This window comes from Scophthalmus maximus, chromosome 12 (genome assembly GCF_022379125.1).
Source record: "Scophthalmus maximus strain ysfricsl-2021 chromosome 12, ASM2237912v1, whole genome shotgun sequence".
Classification (NCBI taxonomy): Eukaryota; Metazoa; Chordata; class Actinopteri; order Pleuronectiformes; family Scophthalmidae; genus Scophthalmus; species Scophthalmus maximus.
The window spans coordinates 4,668,080-4,683,336 of NC_061526.1; the positions used below are offsets into that span (position 1 = coordinate 4,668,080).

Genomic DNA, 15,257 nt, shown 5'->3' on the forward strand with positions numbered 1-15,257 from the left:
ACCTCAGCAAGAGTCCTTGTGACATTTCACCACAAAGCTCTGCTGTTTTTTTATTCCAACAGTGTTGGGTTTGTTCCCTTCGTCCTGGGAGTTTGCTTCTCGTAGCCTCCAAACCGTGATCAGATTGGATGCAGAGGAAATGTGAGACAAGAGGAAACAAGAGGGAATGTGGTCTTAAACTCGTCAGGTATCAGAAAATCTGTAACCTGAGGAACGAGGAAAAAAACCCCTTCAATCTGCAGTCACTGTAACAGACACAATTGTTTGTTGTCATCTCTTTTCTTTAACAAACTACACACGTGCACATTATTATTTTTAAAAAAGAAAGCATTTTATTTAACATGAAAAACTGTACATATTGCATTCATAAATGGTTTTCTATATAAAAAAAGAGATAAATGTACCATATACTGTTGGCATGAGGAGAGATGTAACAGTTTGAATCACACTGCAGGAGTCTCAGATATTCATGTTTAGGGCTTCAAACCTTAATCCGAATCGACAAGTGTTTTCAAAAGGTGCAAAAGTTTATAAAAGGCAGACGACATTTATATAAAAATAACAGGAGAATACTAGAGTTAACTTGTATTAAACATCACATCACACTGTTTTAACTGTCCATGTAAACTGTAGCAAGATTTGGCGCCAGAATCAATGTCGAAGATCTGCCCAAACTGACAACATTGTCTCTACGCATAATTTCTTCTTAAGCTGAGGTTTTGTGTTGTTTTTCCCCTTTTTAAAAAAAACCCTTGTCCTCAAAGCTCCTTGTGTGTCGTTCCCTCCTCTTCCTTCATGCTGCTGTCCGCTCCCTCCTCTTCGTCGCCTGCCGCCGCCGCCTCCTCGGCCCCGCCTCTTTTCCCCATGTCTCCTTTCCACACTTCGTTAAGACATTCTGAGAGAGGGTGAGAGAACAAAAAACAATATGAGGAGGAGGAGGTTTTGGCAACATAGCTGTTCTACAGTGAGAGGAGAAGGCTGGGTGGAATTTTGATGTTTAGAGTTCAAAAAGTTTATGCAAAAAACATGACAAACGTGTTCCCCTAACGTCTCGACAATGCACTTTCCAGATTTCAGAGCTTTTCCTTTGTCGTGTTAGAGAATGAAACAAGAGAGTTTTGACTTTTTGTTTCGTTTTTTATGTGCTCTTCCATTTGTTCTGCTCAGGGGAACTATGTTTAGCTGATGACGGAGAGGAAGTTATTAAAGAGGAGGCAGGCAGTCTCTGTTCAGCATGAGCTCACAATCTAAGGTTCTGTTTTTGTTTTTCCTTTTTCCTTTTCTTTTCTGATGTTGTCCGGTCGTCCTTTTTTCACAGCTGAATTTCTGTTAGGTTGAGTTTTAAATTTGTCTTCGGTGAGAGGAAAGACCTCCGATACCACGGCCCCCTGTGGGTTGGTCTTTCCTTCTTTTGTTGCAGCTGTTTATAGTTGTTTTATTTCTCCTGGGCTTTTATTTGCAGCTTTAACTTGAATTTTTTATATATGATTATAATTATTGATTTCTTTTAGGGGGTCGTAACAGGAACCACCTGTATTTGCGACAGTGCTCTTTAAGAAACCGGCTCTAAACATAAAGGTTATAATAATATTGGTAATGCATCTTGAGTTAAGGAACACTCCTACCATGACCAATAAGGGACATAATGGTTTGTACGTCTCCTCCGACATTAGAATCTGAATTACTTGTGTTTGTAATGGATATGTCTTTGTAGCTTAAGTGTTGGATGAGACTTTATCGAGCACGTTCATGAGTCTTTCTCGACGTCTCCTACCTTGCTCCGACGCCTTGAGAACGTGTGTCTCACAGAGGAAGTTCTCCAGCCTCTGGTCCTGATGATGGAAGTACCAGTCCTCCACCACCTCCTCATACACCTCCAGCATGGTCTCACACTGTGCAACACAACACCGGCACATTCACTCGGATCAGGTCGTTCATTACGATATTAATATAATATAATGCCCTGATCCAATGTGCCTTTTGACTTTTGAATGGAATGTTGAAATAAGTTTTTCCTGTTATTCACTCACTTTTCTATTTCTCACTCCTCGTCCTCGGCCCAATCCCGACAACAGGACATTCACAACCCTACCTGTTTTTTCATGTCCGACACCTCCACCGACGGCTCGTCCCACAGTTCAAACGGCAGACCCAGCTCCACTTTCACTCCTTTCTGGACCAGGTTCTTCAGCGTCGTCATGGTCTGACTGGCGCCCTGACGCCACACAAAAAATTCTTTCCATTAATGTATGTTATTTCTCACATCAGAGACACAACGTTTGCTCTGGCGGAGAAAAAAATGTCACCTTTGAGCTAAACACAGAACCATCAAAACCTCCAAATTAACTTCACCTTGGCGTACCGGAGGCTGCCGGGCCTCTCCGCGTGAACGCTGTACTGCAGGATGCGCTCGCATATGTCGTCCACCGCCTCAGTCAGACGAGTTTCCCTGAAAGGCAAATCACATTTAGGCAGAGCTGCAGGGACTCAAACTTTTTGAATTTAATCAATATCATTAATGGCGCTGGATGTGTTAGAGTGTTAAGGGCCAGGCATGAGGAAATAAGGAGGAAGAAGAAGAGTGTATCAAATTACAAATGTTACCTTATGCAGATTAACTGGTGACATAGTTTGTAACAAGGACATTCTTTTTTTCCTTTTACCATAGTGAGGTAATCAGTGATGGGACTTTGAGGAGATTGGCGGAGAAAAAAACCATACAAGCTCGGAGGAGGTGGCTGGTGATTGGACCAATGCATAAATGTGGATGGTTTCACTTTAACACTTCGAAGATTTGAGAATGTCAGCTCCTCAAGCAGGATTTGATTGGACCTTTATTCCCGAAAATGCAAAAGGCAAAAACACGTCTTCCACTATATCATTGTTTTCTTAAGCTTGGCCCTGACGCGCTCCCGTAGCTGGGACACATCAACACGTCTTCCACTATATCGTTGTTTTCTCAAGCTTGGCCCTGACGCGCTCCCGTAGCTGGGACACATCAACACGTCTTCCACTATATCGTTGTTTTCTTAAGCTTGGCCCTGACGCGCTCCCGTAGCTGGGACCGCTCAACAGAGCAGCGGCTCCCGTGCGATCCATCTCGTCGAGTGAACTCACGAGGTGTTGTATTTGATCTTCCTCCTCCTCTTGCCCGTGTCCAGCACTTCCCCGACCTCCAGCACCTCCTTGGAGCGGCCGGTTTTCGCCAGCGCGTCCTGCAGCTCCACCGTCAGGAACTTACACACTTGACAGACGACAGAAACACACACACACCTCCGTTTGTAAACAAATGCCCCCATGGCGGCTAAAGCTAGCGCCACTTCGTCGCCCGTCCTACCTTCGCACTTGTTCGGCAGCCTCTCGTCCTCGCCCGCCGCGACGAAGCCGCGGACGCACAACAGAGCCAGGATTAAAACATTCATTGCGACGGGTTGTTTTTTTTTAATTATTAAAATCCCACAGGCGAACCGGAGGTTTGACGCCGCTGCTGCAGCCACATCGGCGTTCTGTGACGGCGGCCTGCAAGTGCGCATGCGTAATCGAGCCCCGATGTTTGGATTCCAGGGGGAGGCTGTCGATGGAAGAAAACTCGAACTCACGAGTCTTCAAACCAACCAACAAGCGAAGGTACGTTTACTTTTTATTCATTAATTCTCACATATTTCAGCTTTTAACTAACGACGATAAAGTAGATTTTTTTTAAATCCTGAACCACACATGACTTAACATGGGTATAAACAAATAGCCTGCCAATTAAAACTATAATCAGTTTGCGTTTTGTTTCATTTTTTTTTACCATCCACACTAAAATGAATTTTCTCTTACCAAGTAAAAGTAAAAATGTTTGCATCAAAAGCTGATGTATTTTGCCAAAGCAAAAAAGAAAGGTGTGCAAAATGGTCATCTTTCTTTTTTACATTAACTTATATATTATAGAATACATATAAAAATATATATAATACTAATTCCATGCAATTTGAGATACACTTTCACCTCAAACCCTGGAAGAACAATATATTCATTCCTCATACATCAGCATTTATTGTACAAAAAACATGTTTTAAGACTTTGAACCCTATGATATATTTGACATATGTGAAAATGGCCACTGTTTTCCAAATTTTGACAAATATTTAAAAGTATTCCCATATATATTTTTTGTTACATGGGATGGGATAAAGAAATAGAAGGAAACAAAACTGATGAGCAAAAAGACCAAAAACATCATTACTTTTTAAATTCCTCAATTTTTGATCTTATCAATTGCAGTAATCAGACAGGCTCTTGAGTTCATCAGCCGCACATTGGCTTCAAGTGGATCACATAACCTGCAGTATCGAGGAATGGGGAATAATTAGCCTGGTATTTGGCAGTGAAGCAGTTAAAATAGACGGGGCTTGCCCCGTTGGTTTCTCGGGTGTCGGGGGCAACAAAGTCGGCGGCAACAGATACTCCAGGAGTCTCTGTGTGGAGTGAAGAAAGGAGAGGAGGGAAGAGGAGAAGAGTCTGAGAGGATAAAAGAGGGGGGGGAGTCATAGAGGCCATGTTAACATGAGGGGCGAGGAGAGGAGGAGGAGGAGGAGGAAGGGGAGACTGGACACAGTCACCAACCAGAAGAGCAAGAAGCAGCACTGAGCAATATGTGCACACACACACTCCTGGAAAACACATTAGTTGAAGTTCACCAGTAGCGCAGCAGTTTGCACACAGGTGTCAGAGGATACCGTGTCTGAAACTCAAGAGTAGCTGCAGCAAGTGTTGGGTTTTACCGGTGTGTGTGTGTGTGTGTGTGTGTGTGTGTGTGTGTGTGTGTGTGTGTGTGTGTGTGTGTGTGTGTGTGTGTGTGTGTGTGTGTGTGTGTGTGTGTGTGTGTGTGTGTGTGTGTGTGTGTGTGTGTGTGTGTTTGGGTTTCCACGGCTTCAGATGTGTGTTAGGTCACTCGGCGTGGTGACTGTCTGTCTATTGTCTGTGCAGAGAGCGAATTAAGTTACACAGGTGCTCGGCTGCTGTCACCCTGTCCTGTCATGGCTGTATGCACATGGAAACACACACACATGCGCGCGTGCATACACGGACATGATACACAGTCATAAGAGCTGGTGTCAGGGAACTTGCGGCACTCACATCAAGCTGTACTTTTGTCCTGCAGCATCACAGAGCTGCCAGAAAATTATTATTATTATTATCATTAGTGCACTTTTTTAATTCATGCTTTCTCATTTTTTTCCCTTCTCATATTTAGGTCCAGCGGACGTTAAATGGTTACCCGGTGGAAATGAATCAAACACTCCCGACAGATTCAGAGGAAAGAAGAAGAAGGAGAAAATGTTTCCCGGCTTTTAACAGCTGACTCGGAGTCAAAGGACGACGAGGGGACGGAGCGGACACATGCTGCCTGCACTCCTCACGACAGAGCATGTGTGGTTGTTATTGTTGTGTTATGGTTGATTTCCCTGAAGGATTTCTTCGTTGACCCCAAGGAGGACATGAACCTGGATCTACTGCCTGGGATCGTGGAATAGTCTCATCTCAGGAAAAAAGCAAGTGGAAAAACTGCTCGTCTGAATTTAAGGTAAAACACTTAACCTGCACCTGAGAGGTTATACGACTGCATAACCAGAGATCTATCATGATCTAATCCATTCATTTATGATTTATGATATTTTATTAACTCATGGGGCGCGCACGCACGCACGCACGCACGCACGCACACACACAAACACACACACACTCTCACTCTAGACAACCTCTCTATCTAGTGTCTAGTGTTTTCTGATGCCGTCTAATGGTTTTTTGGTTAGTAATGTTGGCAAACACTGGAGTAAAACTTTTATTAGGTTATTATAAAGCCAATAGTTTTAGTGAAGCTTAGTTTGATATAATTGATTATCATTAAACAAACAAACAAAGTTAATTTAACAAAAAATCTGGCTTTGGTCAGATTTGTTAAAGAAACAACATTTTTCATGGTCAAATTCTAGTTGTCTTATTTAACTTGCAGTTGAATACAAATCAATAATAATAAAAAAAAAAGCTTCTAAGACTGTGAAGCTGGCTGTCATGATTTAAAGTCTGTTTCAATCAGGTATTGCTGTGCTGTTTTTTAAAATGTATTTAATTACGTCAGAAAGACCAAAACAGACGCATCCGAGGGCGGAATTACAGTGCCCTGGTTTGAATCTGCTGCATATGGTGTTGCATGGGAAGACTATATCCTCGCTGTGGGACAAGGCTGCAGATCCTGTGAGGGACGGGTCGGACTTGTCCCTTACAACTTCTGAAAAATATGAAGTTAAATACTTCATTTTGGAAAAACAACTTGTATTCCTGTCAACAGGCCACAGTTACATGGTGCCTGGCGCACATTATATTGCTTTGCCTCTATTCAGAAAATTTATGGTGCTGCATTTGCGGATGTGTGGCTCTGTAAAATAGGTAAACGTGTACAGTGATTCATGAATATATGTATATTTTTATACAAATATGAATGGCTGTTGACGATATATTATTTATGTCAACTCCAGGAAACACTCCATGTTTGTGGCTGTAACGAGATCTGCGCCCATGTCAGCCAAACACAAACACAAACACACATCGGCGTTGTTAGGTAAGACTAAATGTTAGAAAAGAAAGAAAAATACATGAATAAAAAGAGATTTGTTATTAATTAATATTTGACTAAAATGAAAGATGATTTTATCTTGTGTTAATACTGAGCCACATGGGGTGAACGTATATATCTGCATTAATTCAAACCTGTTCAGTGGTGGAAAATGATTAAGTACATGTACTACTAGTATTCTGAAATACTTGAATATTTCTACATCGTTTATTTGAGGATTCTAATAACTTTGCCAATTCAGATTAATGATACAAAACATATTTATTCGTATGCTTTTACACAATTAGATCACTTATACCAGCTGCAACATTAAAGTAATGTTCACATCAACGAATTAATAATAATTATACACATAATTCTTAAATGGGCCACTCATTTAGCACTTTTTATACTTATTTCTACATTGTGATGTTACTTCTTCTTTCTCTTCTTCTTCTTTCTCCACACATCATGATGCTGTGATACTGCATATTATTCATTTGTGATGCATTGATTAATAATCTATAGGAAATCATACGTTTACTCTGAACATGTTTTCCTGCTGCTTGTGCTTCTCTGTATGAATCTGATACAAGTAAAAACCTCACTGATAAGTGACACTGACCTGTGTGGTATCTTCAGGCAGGGTTTCATCTGCGTTTGTCCTCTGAACAGCGAGGCCCCGCGTTGACCCTGCGCACACACACACACACACACACACACATGCACACGCACGCACACACGCACACACACACACGCTGACTTAGGGTCCCCAGCAGTTCATATCACTGATGACTAAACCTTACTGCTGTCCTCACCCTATCCCCACTCCGTAACACACACACACGCACACAGACACACACACACACACACACACACACACACACTCACACTCACTAACCCTGCAGGACCTCCTGCTTCCTCTGCTGCTAGAAACAACACAACCCAGATGAACTTTGTAAACAAAAATAGTCAGTATTTCATTTTTATAATGGATGGATGGATCTTGATCGATTCCTCTATTTGCATAGCTGGAACAGAATTTCATATTCATTTAAAATGACTGGAATTGATTGTTATATTCATTATTTGAGCAATAAAAGTGATTATATTTTTATATCAGTTGAGGCTTCGTAGCCCCACGTTCTCACATTTGACCCTTGTACAGTACTTATTTATTATTATCTGTCCCATTTCTCTACTCCTGTCAGACTAGAATGCCTGAACGAGTGAGCGACTTCCAGGGTCAGAGCTTTCACAAGCTGTGGCGGGACTGCCTGCGGCGGGGCGCGCTATTTAAAGACCCCCTGTTCCCCGCCACTGCCCAGTCCCTGTTTTACAAAAGGGAGCCTCCGCTGGGACTGACCTGGAAGAGGCCGAGGGTGAGTGTGAGGTGGTGGTGGTGGTGGTGGGGAGGAGAAGCTCCTGGACATACAGGAGGATGGGGGATGGAGGACATGACTCTTAGGCCTTGGTTAATAAATATTGTCAATCTTTTGACAGGAAATGCGTCAGGTTACAAATTCTAGACACACTTTTGCTGCATCACTTTATTGATTTACTGCATCACTTATTTATTCTAGAGTTATTTTACACATCTAAATCTGGTGTCTCCCTCAGCATGTTACTTTTCCAATCTGATTGGGTTAATTAAAGCGCCTTCTATTATAGGAACGGCGTCAGGGAGTGAAACCTTATCACTGCAGGAGCAAGTGGTGCGGGCCAGTATATTGTGTGTGTGTGTGTGTGTGTGTTTGTGTGTTTGTGTGTTTGTGTGTTTGTGTGTGTGTGTGTGTGTGTGTGTGTGTGTGTATAAGTGTTTATTGGTATAAGGGTAGTATAAGTGTTTATTGTGGCCACATGAGGCAAGTGGCCTTTAACGGTGGTGTAATGCACTAGAATTAACACCGTGGACTAAGAGGTATAAGTCAAGGTCAAATTATTTATTGTCCAGTGCAGACTAATATGTAGCACTGCAGTGTAACGGAACCAGCTAAACGTTTAAACAAAATATTATCATTATTTTTCTAGAAATGCAGAAAAAAGAGTAATAACGGATTCAAAATAATTATTTATTATGGCTACAAGATGTGACAATGGTTTTCTTCGAATGTATTTTGTCAACAGTCTTTTTTATTGTCCAAGTTTTCCCCCCCCTTTTTCCAAAACCTGCAACCAAAATAAATGTTAGAAAACTTTTGGCTAAAGTTGCAGGATTTCTTCAGCATTCACCAAGACTTCTTGTGAACTTTCTATTCCAAATTAAATGAAATCTAATACTCTTTGGAAAAACCAAAAGGGACTATGTGGCCTACAACGATTAATTATGTACCAAACGTTTATTGACATTTACATCAAAAATTTGATATCAGTTCTTCCCAGTTGTATTTAACAATAGTTCCAGGTAAATCAATCAATTAAAATGAACTGGACACACACAATATAGGAGAAAGTTGATGGGCTAACTAATTTAATATTTACTAAAATGTACTTAATAAGTTACAAGTATTGATACCTTCTACAGCAATAGGAAACAATATTCAGATGTATTCAAGACCTCTGTAAATGAACCTTTTAATACTTTCTATGGCCCCTTTTTCTATATTGAGGATTTGAATCATCCTATTTTGTCTTCAAATTAAAAAAATGTCTGAGATCATTATTCCGTTCACTCGGCAATGACGGCGATTCATTTGCTGATTCAGAGTGGCAGAGAGAGGGTTAATGGTACTGTGTTCCCAAAGAACCACTCAGGTATTTATCAGCGTTTATCAACGGGGGAGTTGGATGACACACACACACACACACACAACAACAACATAAAACTCTCTCTAACTTCCCATATGCTGTCATAACCGTCCACCTCACAACCTAGGTGGCCCCATCTGCTCATCTGTACTTTCTGTGAACTTGATATCAACTTAGAGATGGATTAGAGTTACATTTAAAGAGGTTATGACCACTTGAGTGTGTAGCTCTCTCTGTGTGTGTGTGTGTGTGTGTGTGTGTGTGTGTGTGTGTGTGTGTGTGTGTGTGTGTGTGTGTGTGTGTGTGTGTGTGTGTGTGTGTGTGTGTGTGTGTGTGTGTGTGTGTGTGTGTGTGTGTGTGTGTGTGTGTGTGTGTCCGGCAGGCAGCAGTTCTGCGGTTACCCGACCCTGTTCAAACTGAGATCAACAGGTCCACACGGACAGGATCTGTCTCCTCAGCAGTGCTCTGACACTGAAGCAGCTCTCGGGCCTCATAAAACACTGCGACGCTGCTAACTGCTACACTCGTTAATCACACAGCTTATTCCACATCACTGCGAGAGCATTTAAAAACTGCTATATAATCTATATTTCATATCAATGGTGGACCTGAGAGTGTAACGCGATCGGAGTTGCGTGTGGTAACGAACCCCCCCCCCCCCCCCCCCCCCCCCAGCTCCACAGATTGACTACGCTCCACCTGCCCAGCACCAAACAACAGATAGACAAAGTTTGCGACCGTAGCCAGTGAACGTACTGTTGTCTCTACTTCTGATCCCAAATCCAGGAAATATGTAAGGACCCTCGGCTGTTTGTCGATGGCATCAGCACTCGTGACCTGCACCAGGGCAGTCTGGGCAACTGCTGGATGGTGGCGGCCATTTCCTGTTTGGCGTCCGAGCCGTCTCTGTGGAAGAAGGTATAGAGCATTTGCGTTCCCGCCTCCTTTCCTTCCTTCCTTCCTTCTTTTCCCTTTCCCCCGTGGCTTCACGTCCTCCATCCCCCCAGGTCATCCCTGACCACGCGCAGCAGGAGTGGAACCCGAAACGGCCCGACCTATACGCGGGCATCTTCCATTTCCGGTTCTGGCGCCTCGGCCGTTGGACGGACGTCGTGGTGGACGACCGTCTGCCGGTCAGCGGGGACGGGGTGCTGCTCTTCTGCCGCTCGGCCACACCTCGGGAGTTTTGGAGCGCCCTGCTGGAGAAGGCCTACGCCAAGTGAGTGGCAATGGAAAATACTATTGCCCCGGGATGTCCTCCATTCCTCTTTCTAGTCCCATTTACGGACTCCAGAGCCCCACGGGCCTCTCCCCTTGTCCAGCGGAGGTTTCTTCTCCCTCACCCCTTTCTGCCCCTCAGCTTCAAGCTGAAGGACCTTTCTGAACCCTCACCTCCTAATTCACAAGCCAGCCAGCTTTAAGTGTAATCGGGTACCGTGAGTCATTATGCAGCTACAAACGCATACAGTAGCTGGTGATAAAGCCAACTCTCCCGAGGAATTATGTCCATGTTGGATGACATTTATCAGACAATAAAAGACAAGGGTGTGGAGGTCGGAGTATTGAATCTTAACCCACTTTTATTTTTCCTTAACAACTTCCTCAACAACCATTGAACTTATCTGGTGTTTTTATGCCCCATTATCATACAATATGATCGTTCTGGTGTGGTGAGAGCGTTGTGGCATGAATACAATGCTGCCACTGAACAAACACCCACAATCACCATGTTCAATTTCAATTTTTGTTTACATTATCTCAAGGCACTCAAGGTTGAGACTGTGCGACATTATAGAGAAACCCAACAGTTCCCACAGTGAGAAAAAAAAGACATGAACATGAAGACAACTTCATGAAGGAAAAAAAACTCAGTGAGTCCGTGCTTCCCTCTCTTGGCTGCCGCCTGTAGGCTCAACGGCTGCTACGAGGCCCTGGAGGGAGGAAACACTGCCGAGGCCCTGATCGACTTCACTGGGGGAGTTTCGGAGCCCCTCAGTCCGGATCGCGAGGCCCTCAGCCTGCACAGCGACCACAGGAGGACGTTCTTCCAGACGTTAGCCAGGGCCCACGAGCGCAAGGCCCTCATCACCTGCTCCATACGGGTAGGGCCGTTCATCCTGGGGATATGGGTGTTTTTCAACCCATTAGAAAGTGGATAACAGGCTGGAAAAAAGTACAAGTACGTCGCATTTCCCCAGCCTGCAGAGGGCGAGACAGTGGAGTCGGCGTTGGACTGCGGCCTGGTGCGAGGACACGCGTACGGGATCACGGGCGTGAGGAAGGTGAGGGAGGGGTTGCTGAAGGCCGGCGGGATGTCGCGGCTCTTCATGGTGCGCATGAGGAACCCATGGGGGACCACCGACTGGACAGGCGCCTGGAGTCAGCGGTGAGGGGCATTTACTGACTTCATCTGCCACATGTCAGACTGCTGGGTACATTATATGCTTTGCAGGAGCTTCGGGAATTAAGTCCCCGCTGGTTTTTAACAGTGTCAGACTGTTTTGTAAGAGTTTACAACGCCGCTGCAACTTTTTGGGACCGTTTCTGACATTTTACAGCAGCTCTGGAAATGTTTTACTGGGGGACAGCTGCCATTTTCATCATGGAACTCTGAGAAACTCTGGAAATGGCCAAAATGGACCTATAAAGGCTTTTTCCAGAAGTCGAAACACAGCTTGTATTTTTTCATATGCAATTTCCATTGTGTTGTATCTTGACAGCTTTGCATTTTTTTGGTTCTATTGCCTTTGACTTTCATTGCACGCCCCCTGCAGGTCACAGCAGTGGCAACAGATGAGTCGTGCGGAGAGGGAGAAGGTGGGCCTCGTAGTTCGAGACGTGGGGGAGTTCTGGTACATTTCTTTTTTTTTATTATTTAGACGCTTTAAAATAGGTCATGAATCATCGAACATGCTTATTTCTGATGCAAAATCCCAATTCAACGTGCGCCGGCTTCTTCTCACTCACAGGATGGACTTCGAGGACTTCTGTCGCTACTTCACGGATGTGGTGGTGTGCCGGCTGGTGGAGCGAGCCCTGCTGTGGCCGAGCTCCCACTGGAGGGAGGTGCGCCGCTACGGGGAGTGGGCTCCGGCTCCCACCACCCCTGGATCACTTCCGCCCGCCGCCGTCCTCCGCGGCGACTACGCACTGACCCTCGGTAAGAACAACGTCGAGCCCGGGGGGGCCGAGCGGCGAGGGAACCGGAAGGAGGCCCGGCTCGGTGAGAGTCAGCAGGAGGGTGGGAGGAAAGGAAGAAGGTGCGAGCGGACTAAGGCTGTGAAAAAAGCAACGGAGGAAGACGACGGCGGAGAGGGGGGTGGAGGGTGGGAGGCACAGGCGGATAAGAGGAGTCGATGTGGAGGGTGCATCAACCATAGAGAGACTTTCCTTCACAATCCACAGGTAAAGTTGTTGAGGAGGTCTTTGAGCGCGTGAGTGCACAAAGCATGAGAATGACGAACATGTCTTATTTTTTTTTTTTTTTTCTTCTTCCTGACAGTTTATGTTTGAGGTCAGAGCCAAAGAAGAGGAGGTGCTGATCTGTCTGCAGCAGGAGGACAGGAGGATACGGCGGAAAGACGGAGGAGGAGAAAACCTGCCGATCGGCTTTGAGGTGTTGAAGGTGAGGGTGGGTGGGTGGGGGGATGGAATGGAATTTGAAAAATCCTGCAAAAAATGCCATAAAGCATTCCCCTACTGCCGCCCGCCAGGTGGAGGTGAACCGCTGCAGCCGGGTGCAGTGTGTGGTGGAGCAGGCGGCCAGCTCCGTCTACATGGACTCCCGCAGCGTGACGCTGAGGGCGACTCTGGCTACGGGCCGCTACGTCGTGCTGCCCACCACCTTCCTGCCCGGCGCGACCGGGCGCTTCCTGCTTCGACTCTTCTCCCATTCCCACGTCAGACTCCGGTGTGTGAGATGTAGACATGTAGTATGTATATAACTTTGGAATTTTAGTGGGGGGTTCATTGTTAGTTTTCACTTAAACTGCACTTGTATCTAGTCCACACACGCGTCAAACGTTGCTACCGTGAGAAATGCAAATGGCCTCCTGTGGTTTTAGAGGATTTTATTCTTCATCTGCGGAGCAACAAATGTAAACTGCGAAAGAAAGTTGATGCAAATTCGATTCAATGTGATGTCGTATCAATTTGCATAGATACAAGACATTGTAATTGTATTTTTTCTATGTATACCTAAATATTCTTACAATATTTGTACATTGTACCAGATATTATTTTTTTAAATGGTTAAAAAGACCCAAAATACAGACACTCAAGGCCAAGGCCATGAGTTCAACTTTGAAGTGATTATATGAGTATTTATATGAACACATTGCTTTTGCTGCAACAGAACAGTTTGCTTGCTCTCAGATTTTCAACTTCCTTTGTTCCTCTTCATTTTTTTTTTGTCATGCAGGGAACTGAGGGAGGATTTGCCGTCTCCCTCCGTGTTCCAGTGTTTCCTACCTCACCCCACAGCGGTGACCACGGTCCATCTGCGCAGGGCGTCAGGACTCAGCCCTCTCAAAGAGACAGGTCGCTCAGCACAACGTCTCCTGCATCGATAGGATAGATTTATTGATCCCCAGAGGGGGGAAACAGGTTTGCCACCATAGACCAACAAAACTGACAAAAAACATAATGACACAGACACAATATACAAAAAAAAAAATACCAATGCCAGGCTGAGTTATTGTAAGGATGAACACCGTTGCAATAACAAGATTATCAATAAAAGACAGATATACAAAAGCCAGTGCAAGATCTAGTTCCACTGCAATAAAAGATAAGTGCAAATATGCCAGTTATCATCACAGATGTAAAGATCAGAACAGGGTAATAAAAGACAAGAAAAATACACTTGTTTCTTGTCTGTAACGAGATAATGTACATTTAATCATCCAAAAAACAAGAGCTGAATATCTCTTTTTGCATTTTTGTTCACTTCTTAATAAGTTTAAGAAGGTCCGGCGCATGTTTGTGCAGAGCGACTTGTTCTCTCGTTTTCTTCCTCACACCATCGCATGTTGTTTTCACGCTCGCAGCTCCGGATGTTTACGCCGTGGTGCGCTGTGAGAACGACAGCATCCGGACGCGGGTGTTCGCGGCGGAGGGAAACCCCGAATTCAACCTCCGGACCATCTTCTACAGGAGATACCCCAACACACACATCTCCATCGAGGTTCATCCGCATTCCCTCCCTCACACACACACACACACACAGACAATAAGCACACCCTGTCAGTCCTGACCTGTGTGTGTGTGTGTGTGTGTGTGTGTGTGTGTGTGTGTGTGTGTGTGTGTGTGTGTGTGTGTGTGTGTGTGTGTGTGTGTGTGTGTGTGTGTGTGTGTGTGTGTGTGTGTGTGTGTGTGTGTGTGTGTGTGTGTGTGTGTGTGTGTGTGTGTGTGTGTGTGTGCGTGCAGCTATGGGGCAGAGGTCTGCTGTGGGACTCGGTGCTCGGCGTGGCCCGACTCCAGACGGCGGAGTCTGACAGGACGAGGAGCCACGTGATCGATCTACAGGGCGGCCAGTCTGGCTCAGGACGCCAAGGCTGCGTCCACGTCGAGACGTCCTCCAGCGTCGACCTCGCAGACTTGTGACAGCATCGTCCGGTTGCCCCCGGTAACTACATCGAGCCATGGCCACCACTGTCCTCTCCCGCTGCCAAAACGAGCTTTGTTGCGTGTTGTCATACTATTTATTAATAATACTCTTTACTCTTTTTTCTTGCTGTTGTTGCTGTCATATTTATTTCTGTTGTTGATAACAAGTTTGACTTAAAATGTACAAAATCACATTTGCATTTTGATTAAATAATAAACAATTGTGCGTGTTTTTCTTATATTGATGATCACTAAAATCTCATCACTTTGTTTACCGCATTCCTGTATGTGTTTGTTTACT

General features: G+C 44.7%; 2 protein-coding genes across 7 annotated transcripts; one reads left to right on the forward strand and one right to left on the reverse strand.

Annotated features, from left to right (window-relative positions):
* Positions 1-309: 309 nt before the first annotated feature.
* cnpy4 (canopy FGF signaling regulator 4) lies at positions 310-3,520 on the reverse strand. Its single transcript, XM_035651416.2, has 6 exons — positions 3,338-3,520; positions 3,118-3,244; positions 2,353-2,449; positions 2,093-2,215; positions 1,775-1,892; positions 310-895 (listed from the first exon to the last, which is right to left on the reverse strand). Exons 1-6 carry the CDS (start codon positions 3,420-3,422, stop codon positions 759-761), a joined length of 687 nt encoding a protein of 228 aa, XP_035507309.2. The 5' UTR covers positions 3,423-3,520; the 3' UTR covers positions 310-758.
* On the forward strand, positions 2,464-15,220 carry LOC118320522 (calpain-5-like). Of its 6 annotated transcripts, none has more exons than XM_047335997.1 (15): positions 2,472-3,627; positions 5,243-5,572; positions 6,525-6,607; positions 7,813-7,983; positions 10,136-10,267; positions 10,357-10,568; positions 11,259-11,451; positions 11,548-11,735; positions 12,124-12,201; positions 12,319-12,754; positions 12,852-12,974; positions 13,039-13,259; positions 13,770-13,888; positions 14,398-14,534; positions 14,777-15,220. In XM_047335997.1, the coding sequence occupies exons 4-15, from the start codon at positions 7,819-7,821 to the stop codon at positions 14,951-14,953; spliced, it is 2,181 nt and encodes a 726-aa protein (XP_047191953.1). In that variant the 5' UTR covers positions 2,472-3,627; positions 5,243-5,572; positions 6,525-6,607; positions 7,813-7,818; the 3' UTR covers positions 14,954-15,220. The 6 variants fall into 6 exon arrangements, with proteins under 6 accessions (XP_047191956.1, XP_047191953.1, XP_047191954.1 ...); XM_047335998.1 differs by having other exon boundaries at positions 7,818-7,983; XM_047335996.1 differs by lacking the exon at positions 6,525-6,607.
* Positions 15,221-15,257: the final 37 nt, after the last annotated feature.